This window comes from Macaca mulatta, chromosome 16, assembly GCF_049350105.2.
Source record: "Macaca mulatta isolate MMU2019108-1 chromosome 16, T2T-MMU8v2.0, whole genome shotgun sequence".
Lineage (NCBI taxonomy): Eukaryota > Metazoa > Chordata > Mammalia > Primates > Cercopithecidae > Macaca > Macaca mulatta.
The window spans coordinates 72,167,949-72,195,561 of NC_133421.1; the positions used below are offsets into that span (position 1 = coordinate 72,167,949).

A 27,613-nucleotide genomic window follows, 5' to 3' on the forward strand; every position below is an offset into this window, starting at 1 on the left:
TAAATCATCCAGAGTGTTTTAATTTTTACATTTAATATATACTCTGATAATTAAAATACATCTTATCATTGTCCTGAGTCTCAGATTTTTGTTGCAGGAGATGGGAAGGTGAACTTCTCAGACTTTATCAAGGTGCTAACAGATAAGAATCTCTTCCTCAAGGCAGTGGGTGAGTAGAGACGTTATGAACAGAAGGCAGTTGGGCAGCTACAACTCACTGCACAGTAAACATCATTCACAGGCTTCCAGTTGGGAGACAGGTCAGGAAGGTGTAGTCTGGGATGTGAGTTACTTTTGAACTGCTTCTCCAGAACAGTATTTGCTAAACAAATTGGTACAGTGTTAACTACATCAGGCAGGCACTTGCACTGTCCAGATGCCTCCTGCAGGAGACGCTGCCCTTTGGTCTCCAGTGAGAACACTGAGTGAGTGACTGGTGTAGAAAAATTTGGCTGCCTTCTACAATGTCTGAATCCTTTTTTTTTTTTTTTTTTTTTTGAGACGGAGTCTTGCTCCGTCGTCCAGGCTGGAGTGCAGTGGTGCGATCTCGGTGCACTGCAAGCTCTGCCTCCCGGGTTCATGCCATTCTCCTGCCTCAGCCTCCCAGTAGCTGGCACTACAGGTGCCCGCCACCACACTCGGCTAATTTTTTGTATTTTTAGTAGAGATGGGGTTTCACAGCATTAGCCAGGATGGTCTCGATCTCCTGACCTCGTGATCCACCCACCTCGGCCTCCCAAAGTGCTGGGATTACAGGCGTGAGTCACTGCGCCTGGCCTATAATGTCTGAATTATTTACCAAGTGTATGCACTACTTTGAGAGGCATTGCTTTTATTTTTTAAAAAATTTTTTTTTCATAAAAAGAAAAATGCACTCTCTCATGTAAATCTAGAGTGTCGATAATTTACTGTTCTTGAAAAAATAGCTTCCTCACACTGATGAAGCCTCTACCCTCAGTGCTAGGGCTGGAGAGTCTGCTGCAGGTTAGAAAGCATTAGTTAAGGTGTCACATGCTTCCACTAAGTAATAGAAAATAATTTTTCTGTTATTTCTCCCCCAAGGTTATAAATGATGTGTAGGTGTCGTTGAAATATTGTCATTAATCCCCTCATGGTTTGTTTATAAGTTTAACAGGCTGCCTTGGAAAAGCTAATCATTATTCATGTTTTCTAGGATAAACATTCCAAATTCCAAATACTGTATACAGTTTTGAAAATATATTCATTCATAAGCTATGAACTGTTCTTAAGATAAAGAGAAGTTATTTCTTACAAGTAGTACTATAGTAATGGGAGTTTGCCTAGAACCAGGAAATAATCATTAACACAAAATTCATGTTTGTGTTAAAAATATTACTACATTTGCTTAGACGTTATTGAACTAAAAGTATTTTTTAACATTCCATTTTATTCTGTCTGCTCAGTAACCAAAATGGCCTTTCTACCAAATAGAACAGACTTTTAATGTTTTACTGTACCTCTAGTTCCTGACTTGATATTATTATTATAAATAATCAGTAAAGACGTGGTCGATTTCTAATTTCAGAAGGTATTTAAAAATCTATCTTTTGTTTTCCCTCCATAGTTCCAGAAAAGGAGACCTGTTTAGATTTAGCTGGCAACCCCGGAATCCTATTGTTTGAAATCCTATCAAAGCTTCTAGAGACTTCAGCCCTACCCAAAAAGTCTATACTAGAAATAGTAAGGTAAGTGAGAAGGAAAGGAGCAAAAACAGCCTTCTCAGAAGCATTATGAAGATATTAACATGGCAGTCACCTCTCACTAACATCCAACTCCACAGGGTCTGGTCCAAAACTAAGGAGAAGAAGGTATCTGGGCAAATGCCCTTGTGCTACATCGTGAGACCTTATTCCCTCATCTCCACAGTCCTGCCCAGTTCTAAAACTGCAAGGCTGACCTCAAACCACCTCAGGGCCCCACTGAGGACCTAAGACAACCAAGAAATTTTAGCCTCCTCTATCTCAGGCCAAAGAATCCCAGCAGAACAAGACTTTTCCAGGAATAATTTTGGGTGGGCTTAGAAATCTAGTTTGGAATATAAGATGCTCTTGTTCATGCTGAAACTACCAGGGGATCTTGAGATGAGGTACAGCAAATTCATACCTCTGAAAGTAGCCTTTGGACTAGAGCAGAGCCAGAATTAGACTTGAGACTAAAGGATGAGGAAACATTCTCATCCTTTAAACCTTTAATTCTTATCCTTTAAATAAATAACACACACCAACTGTGTTATTTATTCCAGCAAGTAGTGCTGAAAGTAAATCACTTCAATCTATTTTTATCATTGTCTTATAGAAATTAAACAAATGTTGCTATTATCAGTCTTTTTCAACTCATACTCCTTCAAAGCATTCCAGTCTCCACCTAGAGAGACTTAAGAGTATAGAATACCACCAACAATGTAAAAATCTCCTTCTGCCCCTCAATAGGTAGTCTCTTTATACTCTCCTATCTCTCTGTCAGATGTAGAATAGAGGATGCACAAAATTCTACTTTTCATTCCAACTCAAAGACACTTAGTAAAGCCTAATGTTAGTACACAAATTCGATACTTGGTTTAACTTCTCGATCTCAGTTTCCTCATCTATAAAAAGGGAATGATAATACCTACCTTATAGGACAATTGTGGGACTGATGTGTGACAATACATGTGAAGTGCTTAGCATATTGTAAGAGCTCAATAAATGTTAGCTATTATTATTGTGTGGAAGTAACTAGACTAAGCACACACATATTATCTTGAAAATTGAAGCTTCAGCTGGGCGGTGACTCACGCCTGTAATCCCAGCACTTTGGGAGGCTGAGGCAGGCGAATCACAAGGTCCGGAGTTTGAGACCAGCCTGGCCAACAGGATGAAACCCTGTCTCTACTAAAAATACAAAAATTAGCCGGGCGTAGTGGTGGGCGCCTGTAATCTCAGCTACTCGGGAGGCCAAGGCAGGAAAATAGCTTGAACCTGGGATGCGGAGGTTGCAGTGAGCCGAGATCACTCCACTGCACTCCAGCCTGGGCAACAGAGTGAGACTCTATCTCAAAAAAAAGAAAAAAGAAAAAAAAAGAAAATTGAAGCTTCATTTAAAAAAAATTATAGCCAAGCACCATGGCGCGTACCTGTAATCTCAGCCACTCAGGGGGTGGAGATGGGAGGATGACTTAAGACCAGAAGCTCCATACTAGCCTGGGCAACATAGCAAGACCCCCAACTCTACAAAATTTAAAAAATTAACTAGGCATGGTGGCGAATACCTGTAGTCCAAGCTATTCAAGAAGTTCATTTGAGCCCAGGAATTTGAGGTCACAGTGAGCTATGATTGTGCCACTGCACTCCAACCTGGGCAACAGAGTGAGACCTTCCTCTAAAAAAAAATTTTAAAAAATTTTTTTAAAAAGAATATACATATTATCTAATTTAATCCTCACCTCCCTAATGAGTATATACTATGATCACTCCCACTTTACAGATGAAAAAGCTGCAGCACAGGTCAGTTAAATAACTTGCCCAAGAGGGAATTGTACCTATATTTTAGCACAGTCTGATTCCAGAACTCATGCTCTTATTTATCTCCCTATACTGCCTCTCACACCCAGTAAGTGCTTAGGAAATGTTAGCTGATGTTGGCGTTTTCACTGTTATTGTGGCGTGGCTATTACTTATCTGGTTATCTTATCTGGTTATTATTTATCTGGTCATCTTGCTATTGCCTGATAACTAAGGAGATTAAAAATGTTTAAGACATAGTATTTAACGTATAAATGGAGACATTTTGAGAGGCTAAGGTGCATGGATCACTTGAGCCCATGAGTTTGAGACCAGCCTGGGCAACCTGGTGAAACCCCGTGTCTACAAAAAGTAGCTCTTTCTTTTTTTTTTTTTTTAATTAGCTCTTTCACTCAGGCCTGTGGTGAGAACAGGATGGGCAAGTATCATGGACTTCATGCTGCTAGGAAGACCTATAGTCACTGACGAGACCAGAAGTGGCATGATAAACAGTACAAGAAAGCCCATTTGGGCACAGCCCTGAAGGCCAGCCCTTTTGAGGGTTGCATGAGAGGTGCTTCTCATGCAAAAGGAATTGTGCTGGAAAAAGTAGAGGTTGAAGCCAAACAGCCAAATTCTGCCATCAGGAAGTGTGCCAGCATCCAGCTGATCAAGAATAGTGAGAAAATCACAGCCTTTGTACCCAATGGTGGTTGCTTGAACTTTATTGAGAAAAACGGTAAAGTTCTTGTTGCTGGATTTGGTTAAAAAGGTCATGCTGGGCTGGGCACAGTGGCTCACGCTTGTAATCCCAGCACTTTGGGAGGCCAAGGCAGGTGGATCATGAGGTCAGGAGTTCAAGACCAGCCTGGCCAACATGGTGAAACCCCATCTCTACTAAAAATTTTTTAAAATTAGCTAGGCATGGTGGCAGGCGCCTGTAATCCCAGCTACTCAGGAGGCTGAGGCAGGAGAATCGCTTGAACCTGGGAGGCTGAGGTTGCGTTGAGCCGAGATCATGCCACTACACTTCAGCCTGGGCAATGAGAGCGAGACTCCATCTCAAAAAAAAAAAAAAAAAAAAAAGGTGATATTCCTGGAGTCTGCTTTAAGGTTGTCAAAGTACCCAATGTCTCTCTTTTGGCCCTATACAGAGGCACAAAGGAAAGACCAAGATCATAAACTTGAATGGTGAAAACACTGTAGTGATGGGCTAGGTGTGGTGGCTCACGTCTGTAATTCCAACACTTTGGGAGGCCAAGACAGGTGGATTGCTTGAGGCCAGGAGTTCAAGACCAGCCTGGGCAACATGGTGAAACCCCGTCTCTACTGAAAATAAAAAAATTTGCTGGGTGTGGTACTGTGCGCTTATAATCCCAGCTACTCAGGAGGCCAAGGCACAAGCATCGCTTGAATCTGGGAGGTAGAGGTTGCAGTGAGTCGAGATCGCACCACTGCACTCCAGCCTGGATGACAGAGTGAGACTTAGTCTCAAAAATAAAGGGAAAAAAACCGTAGCGGTAAATTTTTGTATGCAAAAAACAACAAAAAATTAGCCACCATGGTGGCACACACCTGTTGTCTCAGCTACTTAAAGGGCTAAAGCAGGAGGATTGCTTGAGCCTGGGGGTCAAGGCTACAGTGAGCCATGTTCACCCCACTGCACTCCAGCCTGGGTGACAAAATGAGACCCTGTCTCAAAAGAAAGAAAGAAAGAAAATAATAATTATATGTGTATACACACACACACAGACACACATATATGGAGAGAAAAGTCAGAAATATGTGGATATTTAAATAAATATACAGAAGTAAATTAATTCAAAATATGTTAAATAAATGTCAAATAACTGGCAAAGATAATTCATTTAATTTCCTGAGAAAGCAAGTCTTGATTTGGTTAATGGTAGAATTTGATAGGTATTCACATAGTTGATACCATTTATTGAACATATATTAAATGCAAAGCTCTGAGCAAGCACTTTACATACATTAATTTTTCCCTGGCTAATAACTGGTCTCCCTGCTTGCACCTTTGACTGCTGCTCCGCTGCTCTGCCTGCTGAACAGCCTACTCACAACACTCCCTGTGCCTAGCTGACTCCTTGACTCCTACAGCACCAAATGAGTCTTCCAAACACTGCAGATCATATCACTCCTCCACTCAAAACCTTCAAAACCCTCCTATTTCCCTCAGAGTAAAAGCCAAAGTCTTTTTTTCTTTTTTTCTTTTTTGAGACAGGGTCTTGCAGTGGCGCCATGATGGTTCACTGAAGCCTCAACCTCCCAGGTTTAAGTGATCCTCCCATCTCAGCCTCCCAAATAGCTGGGATTACAGGTGTGCACCATCACACCTGGCTAATTTTTCTATTTTTTGTGGAGATAGGTGTTCACTATGTTGCCCAGGCTGGTCTCAAACTCCTGGGTTCAAGAGATCTGCTCACCTCAGCCTCCCAAAGTGCTAGGATTATAGGAGTGAGTCACCGCCTGGCCCCAAGCCAAAGCCTTTACAATGACATATTGGCCCTCTATGTGCACTGCATACCCCTTTGACCTCTTTGACTTTGTCTCTGTTACTCTGCTCTAGCCATGCTGGCCTCCTTACTCTTCCTCATATACATCAAACACGCTCCCACCTCAAGGCCTTTGTTGCACTTGCTTTTCCCTCTATCTGGATACTTTTCCTCTGGGTAGACCATGACTCACTCAACTCACTCTCACTACCTTTGGGTCTTTGTTCAAATGTCATCTCAGCAAAGCCTTCTCTAACCACCCTGTTTAAAACTGCAACCCTCCTACCACTCCCTGTCCCCACTTCTCTGCTTTATTTTTCTTCATACTATTTATCACCTTTTAATATGCAATACAATTTACTTAATCATTTTATTAACTGTACTCTCATGCTATAATGTAAGTTCCTTGAGAACAGGAATTATTTTTTGTGTATTTTATTCACTGCTATCTTCTCAGTATCTATTATAGGAAAATGCTTGATATACACCAAGAGCTCAGTAATTATTTGCTGAATGACCTCCATTTAATAGCCTAATCAAACCAGTGAGGTAGGTCCTGATACCTCCGTTTGCATACAGGCAAGGAGAAAGAGGCACAGAGAAGATCACACTGGGATCTCCAGCCCAGATCTTCCCTCTAGGGTTTCCATCTGCCTACTGGGCATCTCCATTTGTAAGCCCCACAGCCACTTCAAACCAAAAAGGTAAAAACTTAATTTATCTATTTGTCCATACATACTTCTTTTTTTTTCTTATTTTTTTAAATTATACTTTAAGTTCTAGGGTACATGTGCACGACGTGCAGGTTTGTTACATATGTATACGTGTGCCATGTTGGTGTGCTGCACCCATTAACTCATCATTTAGGTATATCTCCTAATGCTATCCCTCCCCCTTCCCCCCACCCCACAACAGGCCCCAGTGTGTGATGTTCCCCACCCTGTGTCCAAGTCTTCTCATTGTTCAATTCCCACCGATGAGTGAGAACATGCAGTGTTTGGTTTTCTGTCCTTGCGATAGTTTGCTCAGAATGATGGTTTCCAGCTTCATCCATGTCCCTACAAAGGACATGAACTCATCCTTTTTTATGGCTGCATAGTATTCCATGGTTTATATGTGCCACATTTTCTTAATCCAGTCTATCATTGATGGACATTTGGGTTGGTTCCAAGTCTTGGCTATTGTGAATAGTGCCACAATAAACATACTTGTGCATGTGTCTTTATAGCAGCATGATTTATAATCCCTTGGGTATATACACAGTAATGGGATATCTGGGTCAAATGGTATTTCTAGTTCTAGATCTTTAAGGAATTGCCACACTGTCTTCCACAATGGTTGAACTGGTTTACAGTCCCACCAACAGTGTAAAAGTGTTCCTATTTCTCCACATCCTCTCCAGCACCTGTTGTTTCCTGACTTTTTAATGATCGCCATTCTAACTGGCATGAAATGGTATCTCATTGTGGTTTTCATTTGCATTTCTCTGATGACCAGTGATGATGAGCATTTTTTCATGTGTCTATTGGCTGCATAAATGTCTTCTTTTGAGAAGTGTCTGTTCATATCCTCCATCCACTTTTTGATGGGGTTGTTTGATTTCTTTCTTGTAAATTTGTTTCTTTGTAGATTCTGGATATTAGCCCTTTGTCAGATGGGTAGATTGCAAAAATGTTCTCCCATTCTGTAGGAGGCCTGTTCACTCCGTTGGTAGTTTCTTTTACTGTGCACAAGCTCTTTAGTTTAATTATATCCCATTTCTCAATTTTGGCTTTTGTTGCCGTTGCTTTTGGTGTTTTAGACATGAAGTCCTTGCCCATGCCTATGTCCTGAATGGTATTGCCTAGGTTTTCTTCAAGGGTTTTTATGGTTTTAGGTCTGACATTTAAGTCTTTAATCCATCTTGAATTAATTTTTGTATAAGGTGTAAGGAAGGAATCCAGTTTCAGCTTTCTACATATGTCTAGCCAGTTTTCCCAGCACCGTTTATTAAATAGGGAATCCTTTACCCATTTCTTATTTTTGTCAGGTTTGTCAAAGATCAGATGGTTGTAGATGTGTGGTATTATTTCTGAGAGCTCTGTTCTGTTCCATTGGTCTATATCTCTGTTTTGGTACCAGTGCTGTGCTGTTTTGGTTACTGTAGCCTTGTAGTGTAGTTTGAAGTCAGGTAGCATGATGCCTCCAGCTTTGTTCTTTTGGTTTAGGATTGTCTTGGCAATGTGGGCTTTTTTTTGGTTCTATACTTTGAAGTAGTTTTTTCCAATTCTGTGAAGAAAGTCATTGGTAGCTTGATGGGGATGGCATTGAATCTATAAATTACCTTGGGCAGTATGGCCATTTTCATGATATTGATTCTTCCTTTCCAGGAGCATGGGATGTTCTTCCATTTGTTTGTGTCTTCTTTTATTTTGTTTAGCAGTGGTTTGTAATTCTCCTTCAAGAGGTCCTTCACATCCCTTGTAAGTTGGATTCCTAGGTATTTTATTCTCTTTGAAGCAATCGTAAATGAGAGTTCAGTCATGATTTGGCTCTCTGTTTGTCTGTTATTGGTGTATAGGAATGCTTGTGATTTTTGCACATTAATTTTGTATCCTGAGACTTTGCTGAAGTTGCTTATCAGCCTAAGGAGATTTTGGGCTGCGATGATGGGGTTTTCTAAATATACAATCATGTCATCTGCAAACAGGGACAATTTGACATCCTTTTTTCCTAATTGAATAGCCTTTATTTCTTTCTCCTGCCTAATTGCCCTGGCCAGAACTTCCAACACTATGTTGAATAGGAATGGTGAGAGAGGGCATCCCTGTCTTGTGCTAGTTTTCAAAGGGAATGCTTCCAGTTTTTACTCATTCGGTATGATATTGGCTGTGGGTTTATCATAAATAGCTCTTATTATTTTGAGATACGTCCCATCAATACCTAATTTATTGAGAGTTTTTACCATGAAGGGCAGTTGAATTTTGTCAAAGGCCTTTTCTGCATCTATTGAGATAATCATGTGGTTTTTATCTTTGGTTCTGTTTATATGATGGATTACATTTATTGATTTGCGTATGTTGAACCAGCCTTGCATCCCAGGGATGAAGCCCACTTGATCATGGTGGATAAGCTTTTTGATGTGCTGCTGGATTCGGTTTGCCAGTATTTTATTGAGGATTTTTGCATCGATATTCATCAGGGATATTGGTCTAAAATTCTCTTTTTTTGTTATGTCTCTGCCAGGCTTTGGTATCAGGATGATGCTGGCCTCATAAAATGAGTGAGGAAGGATTCCCTCTTTTTCTGTTGGTTGGAATAGTTTCAGAAGGAATGGTACCAGCTCCTCCTTGTACCTCTGGTAGAATTCGGCTGTGAATCCGTCTGGTCCTGGACTTTTTTGGTTGGTAGGCTCTTAATTATTGCCTCAATTTCAGAGTCTATTATTGGTCTATTCAGGGATTCAACTTCTTCCTGGTTTAGTCTTGGGAGGGTGTATGTGTCCAGGAATTTCTCCATTTCTTCTAGATTTTCTAGTTTATTTGCATAGAGGTGTTTATAGTATTCTCTGATGGTAGTTTGTATCTCTGTGTCCACGCATACTTCTATAGTTCTTCCACTTGAGTTTCAGATCTCAGTGCGTGGCTTTGCCATCTCAGTGTGTTTACCCAACTGTCAGAGCCAAAGGCGTGGCATAATCCTCAGTTGTCACTGCTCTCTCACTCCCTACATCCAATCAATCACTAAGCCCTGTCTATCTTACCTCCTCAACATGAAAGCCATGCACTTCTCTCTATCCCACAGAAACTACCCTAGCGTAAGTAAGTCACTATCTTCTTGGATTTAACTGCAGTATCCTGCCTTGTCACTCTACTTCCATTTTTGCCATCTCCATCCACTTTCCACACTGAAGCCAGATCATAACTTAACCTATTAGAAAATATTTAAGTGGCCTACAATGCCAAGCACAAATCTAATCATATCATCACATCACTTACCTTCTAAAAAGCCTACAGTGAACTCTCATGTTTCCTATAAAAAAGTTCTGACTTAACGTGACATTTTAAAGGTCCTTTATAATATATCCTCTGCTTAACCTCCAGTCTCATATATCTGTCTCTGTCTCTCAACAGAGTCTTGCTCTTATCTCCCAGGAGTGCTGGAGTGTAGCGGTGCGATCAAGGCTCATTGCAGCCTCTACCTCCCAGACTCAAGCAATCCTCTCACTTCAGCTTCCCCAAGTAGCTGGGACTACAAGCATGCATTACCATGCCTGGCTAATCTTTGTATTTTTTTTGTAAAGACAGGGTTTCACCACGTTGCTCAAGCTGGTCTTGAACTCCTGACTTCAGGTTATCTACCCCCATCAGCCTCCCAAAGTGCTGGGATTATAGGCGAGAGCAGATGTGCCCAGCCCTCGTCTCTTGTAACTTCCCCTCTCACACCCTAGATTACATTTAACTCGGATCCTAAAATACTGCATGCTCTCTCACCTCCTGGTATTTGCCTAAAATAGTTTTCCCCTTTGTGAGTCAGTTTCCTAGGGCTGTCATAAAAAATTACCATAGCCAGGAATGGTGGTGCAGGCCTGTAGTTTCAGCTACTTAGGAGGCTGAGGCAGGAGGATCCCTTCAGCCCCAAGGGCTCTGGGCAATAGTGCACTATGCCAATCAGGTTTCTACACTAAGTTCAGCATCAATACGGTGACCTCCGGGGAGCAGGGGACCACCAGAAGTGGTGAACCAGCCTAGGTCAGAAACAGAGCTGGTTAAAACTCCTGTGCTGTTCAGCAGCAGAACTATGCCTGTGAATAGCCACTGCACTCCAGCCTGGGCAACATAGCAAGACCGCCGTCTCTAAAACAAATTAATTAATAAAATTACCACAAACTCTGTGGCTTAAAACAATAAAAATTATTCTCTCCCAGTTCTGGAGGCCAGACAGTGTCAGTAAGGCCACACCCCTTCCTTCTGCAGGCGAGAATCCTTCCCTGGAAATTCCAGCCTCTAGTGATTCCTGGCATTCCTTGGCCTGTGGCAGCATAATTCCTATCTGTGCCTTTATTTTCACAATGCCTTCTTTGATCTGTGTCTCAAATCTCCCTCTCCTTTTTCTTGACCTGGAAATAGTATATAGAAAATCTGGTAGAAAGACAGACTGATGGCCAAGAGACAAATGAAGAGGTAAGAAAAATAGCTCTGGAAAGTAGAGGAAGCAAAGGGGGCTGGGCACAGTGGCTCACGCCTGTAATCTAACACTGTGGGAGGCTGAGGGAGGCAGATTGCTCTGAGACCAGCCTAACCAACATGGTGAAACCCCATCTCTACTAAAAATACAAAAAGTAGCCAGGCATGGTGGCACGCACCTGTAATCCCAGCTACTTGGGAGGCTGAGGCACAAGAATTGCTTGAACTCAGGAGGCGGAGGTTGCAGTGAGCCGAGATCAGGCCACTGTACTCCAGCCTGGGGGACAGAGCAAGACTCTGTCTCAAAAAAGAAAGAAAAGAAAATGTACTTACTGAATGGCAAGACCTCCCACTAGCCCCCTTCTCCTTCCATGTTCCCAATGTGTTGGAAGCTAGACTTATACCACCCAAGTAAAATTGTAGAAGATTAGTCTTCAGGGAAATTGACTAGCCCATGAGAAAAAACCCACACTCCCAGTTAAAAAGTCCCTTGATGAAACAAGGCTCCAACCAATTACCTGACAGTAGAGCTCCCACCAATAAGATTTAACACACCAAAAAGCTTCCAATTGGACTTAACGAGTGCTTACTCTCATTCTAAAATATGAATAGACATCCAAGAAATCAAGGGACATTTAAGAGCTGGACATAGTAGCACATGCCTGTAGTCCTAGCTACTCGAAAGTATGAGGCAGAAGGACCACTTGAACCCTGGCGTTCAAGTCCAGCCTGGGCAACATAATGACACCCCTATCTCTTTTTAAAAAAAGATATTTAAGGAAGATTATTATTAGATTATTAATCTTAGATTAATAGTAAAGCAATATTAAAACAAGAAGGAAAGAACGAACAAAAAAAAGAAAGAACAAACTAAAGAAGTAGAGATAATGCATGATACATGATACAGAAGAATTATTGTAATATCCTCCAAGATATGAGGGTTAATTTGCATTCATGAAATTTGAATAGGAAACTATATAAAGAACATTCAAAAGAAAGAAAAAGGTTGAAGTTCTTGGAAATTAAAAATAGAATAGCAGAAGTGAAAAATTTCAATTAAGAAAATCTCTCAGAACATTGGAAAAAGAGAAAACAGCATTAGAAAAAATGAGAAAATCAGTCCAACATTCCAAATAGTAAGCATTCTAAAAGGTGAACAAGAAAACAAATGAAGGCAGGAAATTATCAAAGAAATAGTCCCAGAAGATTTCCCAGAATTCACATACGTGAGTTTGTAGGTTTAAAGTATCCATTGAATGTCCAGCACAATGACTGATAAAAGACCCATACCCACACATGGCACATTACTATAACATTTCAGAACATCAGGGATAAGATGCTAAAAGTTTCCAATAAGGAAAAAAATTGACTTTTCTGCATGCGAAAAGGAAACATAAGACTTCTCAAGTACAGCACTGAAAGCCAGAAAATAATGTTAACAGTGCCTCAGAAAAAATGATTTCCAACCTACCCAGCCAAACTGCAAAGTATAAAAGACACTTTCCAGTTACCAAGCCTCAAAAAATGTACTTATGCATTCTTCCTTAGGAAGCTATTGAAGGATATACCCCACCAAGATGAGGGAGTATACGTAATAAGTAGGAAAACAGGCAGCTCACACCTATAATCCCAGGACTTTGGGAGACCAAGGCAGAAGGATCACTTGAGCCCAGGAGTTCAAGATCAGCCTGGGCAACATAGGGAGATCCTATCTCTACAAAAAAAAAATTTTTTTTTAATTAGATGTGGCATGTGCCTGTAGTCCCAGCTACTCAGGAGGCTGAAGCAGGAGGATCGCTTGAGCCCAGAAGGTTGCTACACTCCAGCCTGGGTGACAGAGCAAGACCTTGTCTCAAAAAAAAAAAAAAAGGAAAACATAAGATCCAGGAAACAGAATATCCAAAAAGGAGACAGACAAAGGGACTTCCTCCCTAGGATGGTGGTGAAAAATAACTCTGGGTCAATAACTATGCACTGAAACCATTCCAGGTGGATAGATCTCTTCAAGAAAACAAAAAGTGAAATATATAGAAGTCCTGTGTGTTTGATCATGGATCTTGCAAGGAACTAGAGAAATAACAACACTTTACATATGTTGAGTTGTTACTATGCTCCTGATACCACTCTAAAGTCTTTATGTGTATTATTTCATTTAACACTATGAAGTGGATACTATCATTACCCCCATTCCCAGATAAGGGAATTGAGGCATCTTAAAAATTGAATAATATGCCCAGGATTACACAGTTAGAATGGTGTCAGTGAATTCACTGGACTGTCAGGAAGGTGTGAAACCTCAGCAGAGGAAAAGCCTACTACTATAAGCCAGGACATCACTGGAGGTGGGTGAGGGAAATGAGTAAAGACTGGGCTTGCCCAGGACATCTGGGCCCCTACACAGACTGATCTTTTATTGTGAATATAGGTTTATAGAATATATATTTTCTTTTACTATACTTCTTTCCTTTTTTTTTTTTTTTTTTTTTTAAGACAGAGTTTTGTTTTGCTCTCATCACCCAGGCTGGAGTGCAATGGCATGATCTCAGCTCACTGCAACCTCTGCCCCCAGTATGCAAGCAATTCTCTGGCCCCAGCCTCCCAAATACCTGGGATTACGGGCACGCACCAACACTACCACGCCTGGCTAATGTTTGTATTTTTAGTAAAGACAGGGTTTCGCCATATTGGCCAGGCTGGTCTTGAATTCCTGACCTCAAGTGATCCTCCCACCTTGGCCTCCCAAAGTGCTGGGATTACAAGCATGAGCCACCACGCCTGGCCCTATTTTCTTTTATTATACTTTGTAATATAGTATGGCAAAGAGTATCTTTCCTGTATTTTTAGATATGCCCAGGAATTCTGGGAAACAGAGATATGCAAATCTAGCAAAATTATATCATTATTAAAAGCAAATACAGGCTAGGCATGGTGGCTCACTCTTGTAATCCTAAAGCTTTGGGAGCCCACAGCAGGAAGATCACTTGAGCCCAGAAGTTCAAGACCAGCCTGGGCAATGTAGGGAAATTCTCTACAAAAAATTTAAAGATTAGCCAGGCAGGGTGGCTTGCACCTGTGGTCCCAGCTACTCAGGAGGCGGAGGCAGAAGGTGAGTAGTGAGTGCTGTAGTGAGCCTTGCACCCCTGTACTCCAGCCTGGGAGACCGTGAGACCCTGTCTCTAAAATAATAATAATAATAAATAGCAGGCTGGGCACGGTGGCTCATGCCTGTAATCTCAGCACTTTGGGAGGCCGAGGTGGATGGATCACCTGAGGTTGGGAGTTCAAGACCAGCCTGACCAACATGGAGAAGCCCTGTCTCTACTAGAAATACAAAATTAGCCAGGCATGGTGGTGCATGCCTTTAATCCCAGCTATTCGGGAAGCTGAGGCAGGAGAATCGCTTGAACCCAGGAGGTGGAGGTTGCAGTGAGCCAAGATCGTGCCACTGCACTCCAGCATAGGCAACAAGGGCAAAACTCTGTCTCAAATAATAATAATAATAACAGCAAATACAAACACAAGCCACTAGTTTTTGTATGTAATATACATGAAACAATTAGTTATAAAATATAATGTGACATAAATTGTTAAGCAAAGATTAGAATTTCAAGGAAGAAAGGAAACTATAGACTAGAGCAAAAGTTCTCAAACTTGCACTGTGTCAGAATCAGCTGGAGTGATTGTCAAAACACATTGCTAGGCTACAGGATTTCTAAGTTAATAGGTGTGTAGTCAGGGCCAAGAATTTGTATTTCCCACAATTTGTATTTTCCCAGTGGTGCTGAAGACCACACTCAGAGCCATAGAGTATATAGAGAATACTCTGAGGGAAAGAAAAACTGAGCCTTGAAGGACCGGGTGGGAATTAAGTTACATTAAGAAAAACTAGCCTTATGCTATTTTCAGAGGCAAGTGATGACATTGTGGATGGTTGAGTTCAAGGCTAGGGAAGAAAGTATCTGATCATAAGTCAGACTCTAATCAGAACACCATAGGCACATTTCCTACCAACCACTGCTTCAGCCCCAACATTTAGAATGAGTCCTTTCCCTCTTCCTGAGAGGAAAGGAAAGGTTGCCTGTCACCATCCCAGAGAGTAGCGAAGCCTCCCATTGCTGTAACAGGAAGAAATCTACCTACATATTTATGAGAAGCAAGGTCCTACACCTTTTCCTCTGAGACAGCATAAAGTGATGCTCTTCTACTAAGAACACTGAGATGTGAGAGGTTCCACTATCAAAGCAGTGAGAAGCAAGTCCTTCCACCTCAGCAGCAGTAAGCAGATCAGATCCCTGCCATAGCTGCAGAGAGAAGTTCACTGTTCTGGCAGCAAGGAGGAAGCTGATCACTTACCACCACAGTCACTGATATTTGAGGCATGCATGTTTGTAAGTCAGATGTTTATACCATGGATCAGAGTCCTTTATCATATACAGCCTGCCAGCTGTACTAATTCTCAAAGAATGTGTAACCTAAAATGCCCAGTAACACATCTAAGTCTGTTCTTACACATACACTCCAAAAAAAAAAGATAAGAAAGAAAAGCAATCAATAGTGATTTACTCCAGATCATAAGCTTACTGGTAGTATTTTCTTTTCTTTTTTATACTTTTCTATGTTTTCCAATTTTCTGCAATGAGAATTTCTTTTAACTTAAAACAAAATTTGCATTTTTAAACCTAACACAAAGTAATAATCATTAATGTTTGTATTCAAGTTGGTACTACTTAAGGGTTTGTCAAGGATCATAATTCATAAGTATTTTTCTAAACAAAACAGGGAGGTCAGAGCTGGACATGACTGGCAAAATAACAAGACCTCATCTCTCTCTGAAAAAAACAAAAACAAAAACTCTGGGAAGGCTTGGGTAAAAAAGGGAGACCAAAAGCCAAGGAATACAGATATAAATAGTCAAATGGCCTGTGGAAGGTATCAGTAGATATTCTATAAATATCACAGAAATAGACACTCAAATATTATTGAATGAATATGCAAATTAGATTTAAAGTAAGTTTCTTCAGCATATGTAACTAGCAACTTGACTTTTTAAAATGTTTATCCTATATCTCTTTGTATCCATTTCTGAATTACTTTTTTTTTTAAAGCTATTTCCAAAGAAAATTCCAGCATACTGGCCCAGGAATGTTGTGGAGTCCCTACACTATGGGCTATGGAAAAAGGACACTTAAGCCAGACATATGCACACCTCCAAGCTCAAGCATGGCTGCCTTTGCTAATGCTGCCCGGATTGCAATAATGAAAGAAAAGGATTTATTTAAATTTCTTGAAGAGCTCAAGAGTAAGAGCCATTTGTTCTCTCTCTACCGTTGTAAAGGATGTATTTTTATATGACTGGTCAGAAAGAAGTACTAGAGCCCAAATGCCTTAAGAACAGAACCACAGCCTATTCTGAGTGACCACTCTGTGTCACATAGATGTCATTTGAAAGCAAATGTAGATGTAACCTGAATCCTCAGATGCCTGATGAAGTCTAGAGTCTGTGAATGGGTTGGGAGTGGAAGCATGAGAGTGAAGAATGAGGGCCATGGCCACTGAGAAGAATAGACAAAGCAAAACAGGCACCACATGCTGGTCTTTCATGTGAATTTCTTACATTGTTTGTGATACCATTTTTGTTTTTATCTTTTTAGGATGCAATTCCCATTCAGATAGCCCATATTCAAAAATACCCATCTTTCCATTGTTCCCTAATGTGGATGGGGTGGTGATGGGAAAGCCATTCAAAGACATGCAGAAATTAGAGATGCTAAGAAGAAAGGAGCCTTTGAATTTCTTTGAGGATTATTTTTTCCATAAAAGAGACTGGAAAACACAGGTGAGATTTAGATTATGTCACATTAGTTAAATACTTGGATTTTTAAGCACTAACTTAAAAGAACTAATAACATGCTTTTTACAACAAATAGTTTTAGTCATTATTTTCAAACCAGATGCCATAGCCATGTGCCCAAATTTAAGACCAGGTGTTAACATTTCATTTAATTTCAACAAATAAACTTACTAAAAAATACAGGTTTGGGGTTGGGGATGGGGAATATAGGAATAATAACAATAAAAGTTTCTCCAATCCTATCTCTGAATGCTCCCCCAACCACTCAGGGACCAGCACTGCACTCTGGACACCCTCCATCCACTCTAGATTGTGGTTGGGCAAACACCATGAGATGAGAAGACCAGGCCCACAACCCAAAAGAGCAGTGCTGTGATGGAGGGGCCATCCTGCCCTCAACTAGATCCCCATCTATGGTCCCAGCTGCACCTTCTGGCCTTGCTTCAAGTTCTGTTGACTCTAGTCTTTTTGCACCCCCTCCCAAGATATACTTTTGTCATCATAAGTTTTAAGGTCTCTAGCAACTATGCCCAAGTTTCTGGATAATCCTCAGGAGACTCTGGCCTTACCCCAGATAAGGCCTCTAGGCCTGAGAAACAGAATGGAAATTTAACTGGAGGCCAGCCTACCCTGTGGAGCTCTGGGTTCCAGAGGCCCATGTGTTGTTCACATCACTATACAATTCCTAGAAGGCCCCTCCACACATAGAGTTTAAGAGGCCCAGCAGGGTATCACTGTCACAAATGACCTCAAGTTCAGACTTTGTCTTTCTCCAAATGAAGTAACACCCACAGGAAAATATCACTGAGAAGATGGAAATAAGAGGACATTTATCCTCCTTTAAACTTATGTCCCAACATTCAACTACTCCTCCACCCCACGTGCTTGTCTGTTTATTGTCAATCTCTCCAACTAGAATATAACATTCATGTACACAAGGGTTGTATTTCTTTCACTGAGGTATCCCTATCATCTAAAATAGAATTTGGCCCATAGGTAACTCAATATTTTTTAGAAGGAAGAATACTGTAATACAAATACTTTATTTCCTGAGAGCATACTATATGCTAGATTGTCTGTAACATAATCTCAGCAGAAATAATGTCAATAGCTTCCTAAATGGTCCCCTTGCTACTACTATTGTCCCCTTCAATCAATTGTCAACCCAGCAGCCAAAGTGGTTCTGTTAAAATCAGATTGAACCCTCCAATGGCTTTTCATATCACACAGAATGAAAACCAAAATTTTTATAACTTACAATGTCCCACACAATCAAAACCTGAGCCTTCCAATAATTGTAGCACTAGTAACTGTTTAAATTTCAATTAATTAAAATTAAATAAAATTACAAATTCAGTTCCTCAGTCACACCAGTCACATTGCAAATGCTCAATAGCCATATGTGGCTAATGGCTACTATACTGGATGACACAGAAATATAGAAAATTTCCATTATTGAGGAAAATGTTATTGGCCATCACTGATCTAGGCTCTCATTGCCTATCCAACAATCTCATCTTCCACTGCTCACCGTCCAGTGCATTCCACTCCATCCTCAAGGCCTCTTTACTCTTCCTCTTGCAGACCAGACATGCTCTCGCCTCATGGTCTATGGCTTTGCTATTTCTTCTGCTCTAATGTTGTTCCTCAGAGAGCTGCATCATAGCTCTCCCATCACCTCTTTCAGGTATTGTCTCAAATATCACTTCAGGAGGCCTAACAACCCCATTAAAATCACAATCCCCACATTGTCATTGTACTAAATGCCACTGAATTGTTCACTTCACTTGGTTCATTTTATGTTACATGAATTTTCACTTAAAAAAAATTTTTTTTGAATCAGAGTCTTGCTCTGTTGCCCAGGCTGGAATACAGTGGCGTGATCTTGGCTCACTACAACCTCTGCCTCCCAGGTTCAAGCAATTCTTCTGCCTCAGCCTCCAGAATTGCTGGGACCACAGGCATGCACCACCATACCCGGCTAATTTTTGTATTCTTAGTAGAGACAGGGTATCACCATGTTGGTCAGGCTGGTCTCAAACTCCTGACCTTAGGTGATCAGGCTCCCAAAGTGCTGGAATTACAGACATCAGCCACCATGCCTGACCAATAAATTATTTTTTTAAATAAGTATTTAAATAGCTGGGTGCAATGGTACATACGTCTAATCCCAGCTGATCAGAAGACTGAGGCAGGAGGATCACTTGAGCCCAGGAGTTCAAGACTGTAATGTGCGATGATCACGCCTGTGAATGCACTGTACTCTAGCCTGGGCAACATAGTGAGGCTCCATCTCTAAAAATAAATTTTTTTAATTAAAAATAAATTTAAAATAAAAATGTTTGAACAATAAATATATATGTATTCAAATAAAATCACAACCCCCAATACCTTATCCCCTTTCCTGATTTTTTTCATAACACTTGTTACCATCTAATGTATTACATATTTACTAGTATATTATATCTAATACACTACATATTTATATTTATTATACTACATGCATACATATGTATATTTACATCTCTATCTACTGTATATGTACTATATTTACAACTATATTACATTTAATGCTATTTCTATTAAACTATATGTTTATAATTATATACATATATAGTATATCTAATATACTATGTAGAATATTACATCTAATCTAATATAATTATGTATTTATAAATGTTCATTAGAGGCTGGGCGCAGTGGCTCACGCCTGTAATCCCAGCACTTTGGGAGGCCGAAGCGGGTGGATCACCTGAGGTCGAGAGTTCAAGACCAGCCTGACCAACATGGAGAAACTCCACCTCTACTAAAAATACAAAATTAGCCAGGTGTGGTGGCACATGCCTGTAAGCCCAGCTACTCAGGAGGCTGAAGCAGGAGAATCACTTGAACCCGGGAGGCGGAGCTTGTGGTGAGCCAAGATTGCACCATTGCACTCCAGCCTGGGCAATAAGAGCAAAACTCCATCTCAAAATAAAATAAAATAAATGTTCATTAGAACCAAGAAATAGGCTAGGCACAGGTTCCTCATGCCTGTAATCCCAGCACTTTGGGAGGCTGAGGCGGCTGGATTACTTGAGCTCAGGAGTTTGAGACCAACCTGAGCAACATGGTGAAACCCCGTCTCTACAAAAAAGAAAAGAAAGAAAGAAATGGTACTTTCAAGTTTCTGAAAGTAACTGAGTTCCATGAACACTACCTGACCCCACACACAGACTCCCTATGACCACATTAAAATATTGGATAGGGCTGGGTATGGTAGCTCATGCCTGTAATCCCAACACTTTAGGAGGCCAAGGAAGGTGGATTGCTTAAGCCGAGGAGTTCGAGACCAGCCTGGGCAACATGGTAAAATTCTGTTTCTACAAAATATAAATATATATATATATATATATATATATATATATATATATATATATATGAATACTGGATGAAATAAAATGATAAACACTGAAAAATGTATTCAAAAGAAAGGAAAACCCATGTTTCAGAAAGCAAGAGAGAGAGTGCCTAAAGCCAGAATAACAAGTTCATAAAATGAACTTGGCGGAGGGGTGGTAGGTAGATCCTATACATCTAGGCCCTGATGGGTTGGGATTGGGGTTTCAATGCCCATTCAGGGTCAGGAGATGTGGATCCCTGGAAGTAAGCAACTGGAATTGAAACCAGAATCTGGAAGGATTGCCCTCTCAGTAAAAGAAGGGGTAAGAAACTCAGTCCATAGTGAAGCTTGGCCTGCTCAAAGCTCTGAATAGAGAAGAAAGTATTCTGTGAAGAATTTAAAACAAGATTGTAGGATGCATGGATTCAGAATCTGAATTTATAGTTTCCACATTGGATGAAATCGCCAAACAGTAAAATTACCCTTAAAACTGGTTTTAGATTGGTATTACCTTGGGAGGTCTGCCAGACACAAACATAAACACATCCATATCCTAGGTTTGCACAGCTTATATAAAAAATATTTTCAAATCTATTTTAAAGAGGTTCACAAAAATTACAAGCCATCAAGGAAATAATCTACTCTCAAAAAAAGTCAGTAGGTAAACAAGAGGAGTATCATAATAATTTGATATAGCACAATGATCTTTAAAAGACTGTAAAAAATGTTTTAAACTATTAAAGAGAAATGTTTAGTAATGACTGAGTATTTTTAGGAATGACTGAGAATTTTTCTAAGTTGATAAAAGATATGAATTCTTAAATTGAAGAAAACATCCTGGAGCAACATATATAAAAGAAAATCCAACTTGAAACATTGCAGTTGAAAATGAAGACAAAGAAAACACTTCAAAAGCAACCAGAGGCCAGGCACAGTGGCTCACGTCTATAATCCCAGCACTTTGGGAGGCCAAGGCAGGTGGATTGCTTGAGGTCAGGAGTTCAAGACCAGCCTGGCCAACATGATGAAACCTGTCTGTACTAAATACAAAAATTAGTTGTGTGTGATGGCACATGCCTGTAATCCCAGCTACTTGGGAGGCTGAGGCAAGATAATCTCTTGAACCCAGAAGGCAGAGGTTGCAGTGAGCCGAGATTACACCACTGCACTCCAGCCTGGGCCACCAAGCATGATTCTGTCTTGAAAGAAAGAAGAAAGAAAGAAAAAGAGAGAGAGAGAAAGGAGGGGAGGGGAGGGGAGGGAACCAGAGAGAAAAAAGAAATAACTTACAAAGGAACAAAAACTAGACTAACAGGAGACTTCATGCATGCAAAAATACAGGCCAGAAGACAGTCAAATAATATCCATAGATTGAGGACAGCAAATTATTTCCAGCTAAACTATCATTCAAGAGAGAGAGTAAATAAAAATACTTTCAAGGCCGGGCATGGTGGCTCACACCTTTAATCCCAGCACTTTGGGAGGCCAAGGCAGGCGGATCACCTGAGTTCAGGAGTTCAAGACCAGCCTGGCCAACATGGTGAAACCCTGTCTCTACTAAAAATACAAAATGTAGCCAGGCATGGTGGTGTGAGTCTGTAATTCCAGCTACTAGGGAGGCTGAGGCAGGAGAATTGCTTGAACCTGGGAGGCTAAGGTTGCAGTGAGCCGAGATCCCACCACTGCACTCCAGCAAAACTCTGTCTCAAAAAAAAAAAAAAAAAAAGTTTGACATTATAAGGGTGGTGTTCTTTCTTGCTTGTCTATAACATTAATGTGGTTTTTCAAATTTTCCCCAAGGGTTTTTTGTTGCTGTTGTTGTTGTTGTTGTTGTTGTTGAGACAGGGTCTCAACTTTGTCACCCAGGCTGGAGTGCAGTGATGTGATCTCAGCTCACTGCAGCCTCTGTCTCCCAGGCTTAAGCAATCCTCCCACTTCAGCCTCTCTAGTAGCTGGGACTACAGACACATGCCACCACGCCCATCTAGTTTTTGTATTTTTAGTAGAGATGGGGTTTTGCCATGTTGGCTGGTCTTGAACTCCTGGGCTCAAGCAATCCACCCACCTCGGCCTCCCAAAGTGCTGGAATCACAGGCATGAGCCACTTTCATGACTCTGTCTCAAAAAAAAAAAAAAAAAAAGTCTCAATCATTAAAACAGTGTGATATTGATGGGCAGGGCCCGGTGGCTCATACCAGTAATCCCAGCACTTTGGGAGGCCATGGCGGGTGGATCACGAGGTCAAGAGATCGAGACCATCCTGATCAACATGGTGGAACCCCATCTCTACTAAAAATACAAAAAATTAGCCGGGTGTGGTGGCGGGCACCTGTAGTCCCAGGTACTCGGGAGGCTGAGGCAGGAGAATCACTTGAACCCGGGAGGCGGAGGTTGCAATGAGCTGAGATTGCGCCACTGCACTGCAACCTGGGGGACAGAGTGAGACTCCGTCTCCAAAAAAAAAAAAAAAAAGTGTGCTATTAAGAAATTAACAGAGACGGGTGGATCACGAGGTCAGGAGATCGAGACCATCCTGGCTAACATGGTGAAACGCCGTCTCTACTAAAACATACAAAAAACTAGCCGGGCGAGGTGGCAGGCGCCTGTAGTCCCAGCTACGCGGGAGGCTGAGCCAGGAGAATGGCGTGAACCTGGGAGGCGGAGCTTGCAGTGAGCTGAGATCCGGCCACTGCACTCTAGCCTGGGTGACAAAGCAAGACTCCATCTCAAAAAAAAAAAAAAAAAAAGAAATTAACAGACAGACCCAAGGAAGAAAATAGAAAGTCCAAAAATAAATAGAGCTATGTGGAGAATTTTAACTTAAGGAAAACATGACATTTCAACACAACAGGAAAATGATAGATTATTCAACAAATAGTGCACTGAGTAGGCATCTGAGGAAAAAAATGAGATTTACACTTTATGTACAAATTGCAAATGGATGAAATGTAAAAGAAATAAATGGAGGGTCAGAGAGAAAGAAAAAGAAACCTTAAACATACTGAAATAAACTCTGGGAAGGCATCCCTAACTGTGATACAAAAGCCAAATGCATTTTTTAATAAAAAGATATTATTAATTCCACTGCTTCAAGATCAAAAATCTCCATATGGCCAAAAAAAATCACAGTTGCCACTCATAACACAAAAAGCTAACTTGAAAGAACTTCAAATTCATTAGAAAAAAACTAACCTATATAAAAATGGGCAAAGGGTATGAACAGACAGTTCTGAGAAACATGAAAAAATATTCAACTTCATTCCTCATAAAAGATCCAAGTTGAAATTCTCCTCAGGTATTTATCTTTTCACATTAGATTGACCAAGATGAAAAAACATGGTATACTCATAAGTTACAGGTAGGTTTGTAAATTGGTTCACCCTGTACAGAGGAAATTTGGCAATAATTACCAAAAGGACAGACCTCACACCTTTTGACCTAACATTTCCAGTCCTAGGGCACCATCTAGGATATACAGATATTTTTGCACATATGGCAAATGCCACTCGTGAGGAACCCAGAAAAAGTCTAAACAAACAAACAAATGGTTTGGCAATAATCTTATAAATTATATACAAATCCTTCCATAATAAAATATACTTATTTATTATGTCTTTTTGTTGTATAATTCAAACTAAAATGTATTACTAACCTTCTTTTTTAAATATGCATAAAGGCAGCAAATATAAAGTCTATGGACCCTGCCTCAGGTTATTCAAATAACATCACCATTGATCAAATACTCAAGAAAAAGCAGACTTGTACAGTGGCTGATGAAACTGCTATTAAACAACACGTGAGTATTCCCTGTGGAGTGCCTTCCCAGAAATCACTGACAAAAATATTGTCCACTTCAATACTACACCATAAAACCAAGGTAATTTTTATCTGCTCTATGTCTTTAAAATGAGACAAGATTGTTTCTCATGTTTACCCATTGTGATAACACCATTTCTTTCTCTATAATCAAATAGATTCAAATGTTAAGTGTTATTATTCATCCTGCTATTCACCTATGCAGCTATACTCACTATTATTTCTGGGACATTCATTTATGTTATTCCAGAAATATCAAACTAATTAAGGTAGTTGACCAACAGTCACAGTGAGTAGTGTACTCAGAGATTCATAGTGAAAGAATCTTACATCCTGAGGCCTCTAGCCCTGGGGTACCAGCTGCACCCGGGCTAAGAAGCTTGAGAAGATCAATAGTTTGGTATCAATACACTGGAAATCTTGGCATTAGGTAAAGAACAGCTAGGGCAAGCATTCTTTGGGCTATCTCAATCTATCCTCCTTGGTTCAGCTGCCACCTATGTACTGATTGCTATTAAAGTTGTCACTAACCTAACTTCATTCCTCTATTTCTGTCTTATCTCACTGACCACTTGATGAATATTTCTACCTCTACCTAGGGTCTCATAACAAACTCAACATGTCCAAAACAAAACTCATCATCTTCTGCATCCAACTGGCTCTCCCCTGGGAATTCTGTATCGCAGGTGTTTTGTGTGTGTGTGTGTGTGTGCATGTGTGTGTGTGTGTGTGTGTTTTCAAATAAGGTCAACTTTTATTTTAGATCCATGGGGTACATGTGCAGGTTTGTTGCAAGAGTATATTGCATATGTCTCAGTTGATAGCAACTACTCAGTCACTGAAGCTAGAAGGCTGGGAGCTATCCTTAACTTGGGTTTTTTCCTCATTCTTCACATCTGCTAATCCCCAAGTCTGGCCTATTGTCATTCTCTTAAAGATTTTTCAGGGCCAGGCATGGTGGCTCACACCTGTAATCCCAGCACTTTGGGAGGCCAAGACAGGCGAATCACCTGAGGTCAGGAGTTTGAGACCAGCCTGGCCAACATGGTGAAACCCTATCTCTACTAAAAATACAAAAATTAACCAGGCGTGGTGGTGGGGTGCCTGTAATCCCAGCTACTCGGGAGGCTGAGGCAGGAGAATCCCTTGAACCCAGGAGGCAGAGGTTGTGATGAGCCAAGATCGCACTACTGCACTCCAGCTTAGGCGACAGGGCAAGACTCCGTCTCAAAAAAAAAAAAAAAAAAAAAAAACATTTTTCAAATCTGTCCCCTTCACTCCATCCCCATTTCCACTGCCTTAGATGAGGCAGTCGCCAACCTGGTATCCTCCAACCATTCTCTACACAGCTGCTAATAATCCAACATGAAGAGCCAACCATGGCACTGTCTTGCTTAAAAGTAAACACATCCCTCTCAATTATGGCAATTTCAACTCTATTTTCTGATTAAGGGATTTGTTTCACTTTCATTAGAAACAGTGGCTCACTACAGCAAGATTTTCACTGAGGAACAGTGTCTTGCTAGCCTCACAGAGATTACTGACTTACAAGATTAAGTGTAAGGGCCTGCCTGTCCTTTATCATTATTTATTCCTCTGACTTTAAACTTGACACTCCAGCAATACCAAGTGCCTGAACCCTCCTACCACACCTCCAGGATATTTACTGCCTTGGGGGTCTCTGTTTATGCTGTCCCTTCTCCCTGGAACACCTTCCCCTCACCACTCACTCCCTCAATTTGATCACATCCTTGAGGACCTACTCAGCTCAGCATCATCTCCCAGTCAGTTCTCCCTATCCTAGGCTGAATTGAGTGACTGAATTGGCACTCCTGTTATATCCATAGCCTATCTCCATCCCATACTTCAGCCTATTTTAGTCCACTGTATTTTTCATATCCTTATAAAATTTCTTATTACCTCATTATTCCCAAGCAGTACATTTTGATTTTCCATCAACTCCTAGCTCACATTTCCTCACGAGGCACCACCCAATGTATAGACTCTGACTTTCAAGTAGCCTAGGAACATAACTCTTGGGGTATCTATCATTGTGGTCCACAAATCAAAGCTACTTTAAGGTAACTACAATAAACTTCTGGTCTCTCACTACAGGTGAAGAGAGCTACTGATACCTATAATTTTGGAATTGCCCTTGAACACCGGAAAGAAATGCTAAACCTCTGGCAGAAGATCCGAGGGGATTTGATTGGGATAGACTCTAGAAATGAGTCCTTTTATGACACCTTTTCTACTTATACATGGTCCTGGAATGTTTGCCAAGAACTACTTTCTCCTAAGGACTTAAGGTTATATGATGCCTATGTGAATAGAAATTCCTCCCATAACTCCAGATCCTTTTCCTCATCAGATACCAGTGAATGTGACACAGACTCAGGAAGAAAAAGAAAACGGAAAGGTTTAAAGGGATTTCAGTAATGAAATTTCTACATTTTCTAAACAGCTCATCACAAACTACTTTTTCATAGTTATCAAAATTATGGTTTCTTGCTTTTGTCTAAGTACATTCTTAGAAGCTGGAAATTTTGACATCTTTTGGATTCTGACCAGTAAAAACGTTTAAGTCATAAAATGGTTTCCCTTTCATTAAATTTTTTGTTTGTTTGTTTATGTTTTGAGATGGAGTCTTCCTCTGTCACCAGGCTGGAATGCAGTGGCATGATCTTGGCTCACTGTAACCTCCGCCTCCTGGGTTCAAGCCATTCTCTTGGATCAGCCTCCCGAGTAGCTGGGATTACAGGTGCCCACCACCACACCCAGCTAATTTTTGTATTTTTAGTAGAGACGGGGTTTCACCATGTTGGTCAGGATGGTCTGGATCTCCTGACCTCGTGATCTGCCCACCTCGGACTCCCAAAGTGCTGGGATTATAGGTGTGAGCCACCACGCCCGGCCCCCTTTCCTAAATCTTTACCAGTAAATAGATGCTGGGCTCTTCGTTCCCTAGCAATCAGCTATGCTCTGCTGCCCCTACCTGGCTTAAGACTGCCTAAGCCTCAGCAGGAAGGAGAAAAGTTGACCTGAGCTAAGGGCTCTCCACGCAATAAACCTGAGTTTATGGTGAGTGTAAACTGGATTAGGTTTTCAATTGTTTGTGAAAGACACTAGAGACAGCAGAAGAGGATGACCTTTCAGTTTCAGGGAATAAGATCAGCAAGCCCTAAAGAAACTTGATTAAATTTGGGTATTCCTAAGGCTCCTTAGCTACAACCTGCATACCTGGATTGCTCTTACAAATAGCTGAACACGGCCAGGTGCGATGATTTATGCCTGTAATCCCAACACTTCGGGAGGCTGAGGCAGGCGGATCACCTGAGGTCAGGAGTTCGAGGCCAGCCTGGCCAACATGATGAAACCCTGTCTCT

The 27,613-nt window shown here is 40.9% G+C and overlaps 1 protein-coding gene and 1 pseudogene across 1 annotated transcript in view; both read left to right on the plus strand.

Moving 5' to 3' along the window:
* EFCAB3 (EF-hand calcium binding domain 3) overlaps window positions 1-26,820 on the plus strand; it is a 158,331-nt gene extending 131,511 nt beyond the window's left edge. The window contains exons 43-48 of the mRNA XM_028836627.2: window positions 98-169; window positions 1,586-1,706; window positions 16,284-16,477; window positions 16,830-17,014; window positions 24,088-24,207; window positions 26,343-26,820. Of these exons, the coding sequence (XP_028692460.2) occupies window positions 98-169; window positions 1,586-1,706; window positions 16,284-16,477; window positions 16,830-17,014; window positions 24,088-24,207; window positions 26,343-26,666 (1,016 nt within the window). The 3' untranslated portion in view covers window positions 26,667-26,820. The remainder of the gene's footprint in view (window positions 1-97; window positions 170-1,585; window positions 1,707-16,283; window positions 16,478-16,829; window positions 17,015-24,087; window positions 24,208-26,342) is intronic.
* Window positions 3,936-4,682, plus strand: LOC100430409 (small ribosomal subunit protein uS12-like; annotated as a pseudogene).
* Window positions 26,821-27,613: the final 793 nt, after the last annotated feature.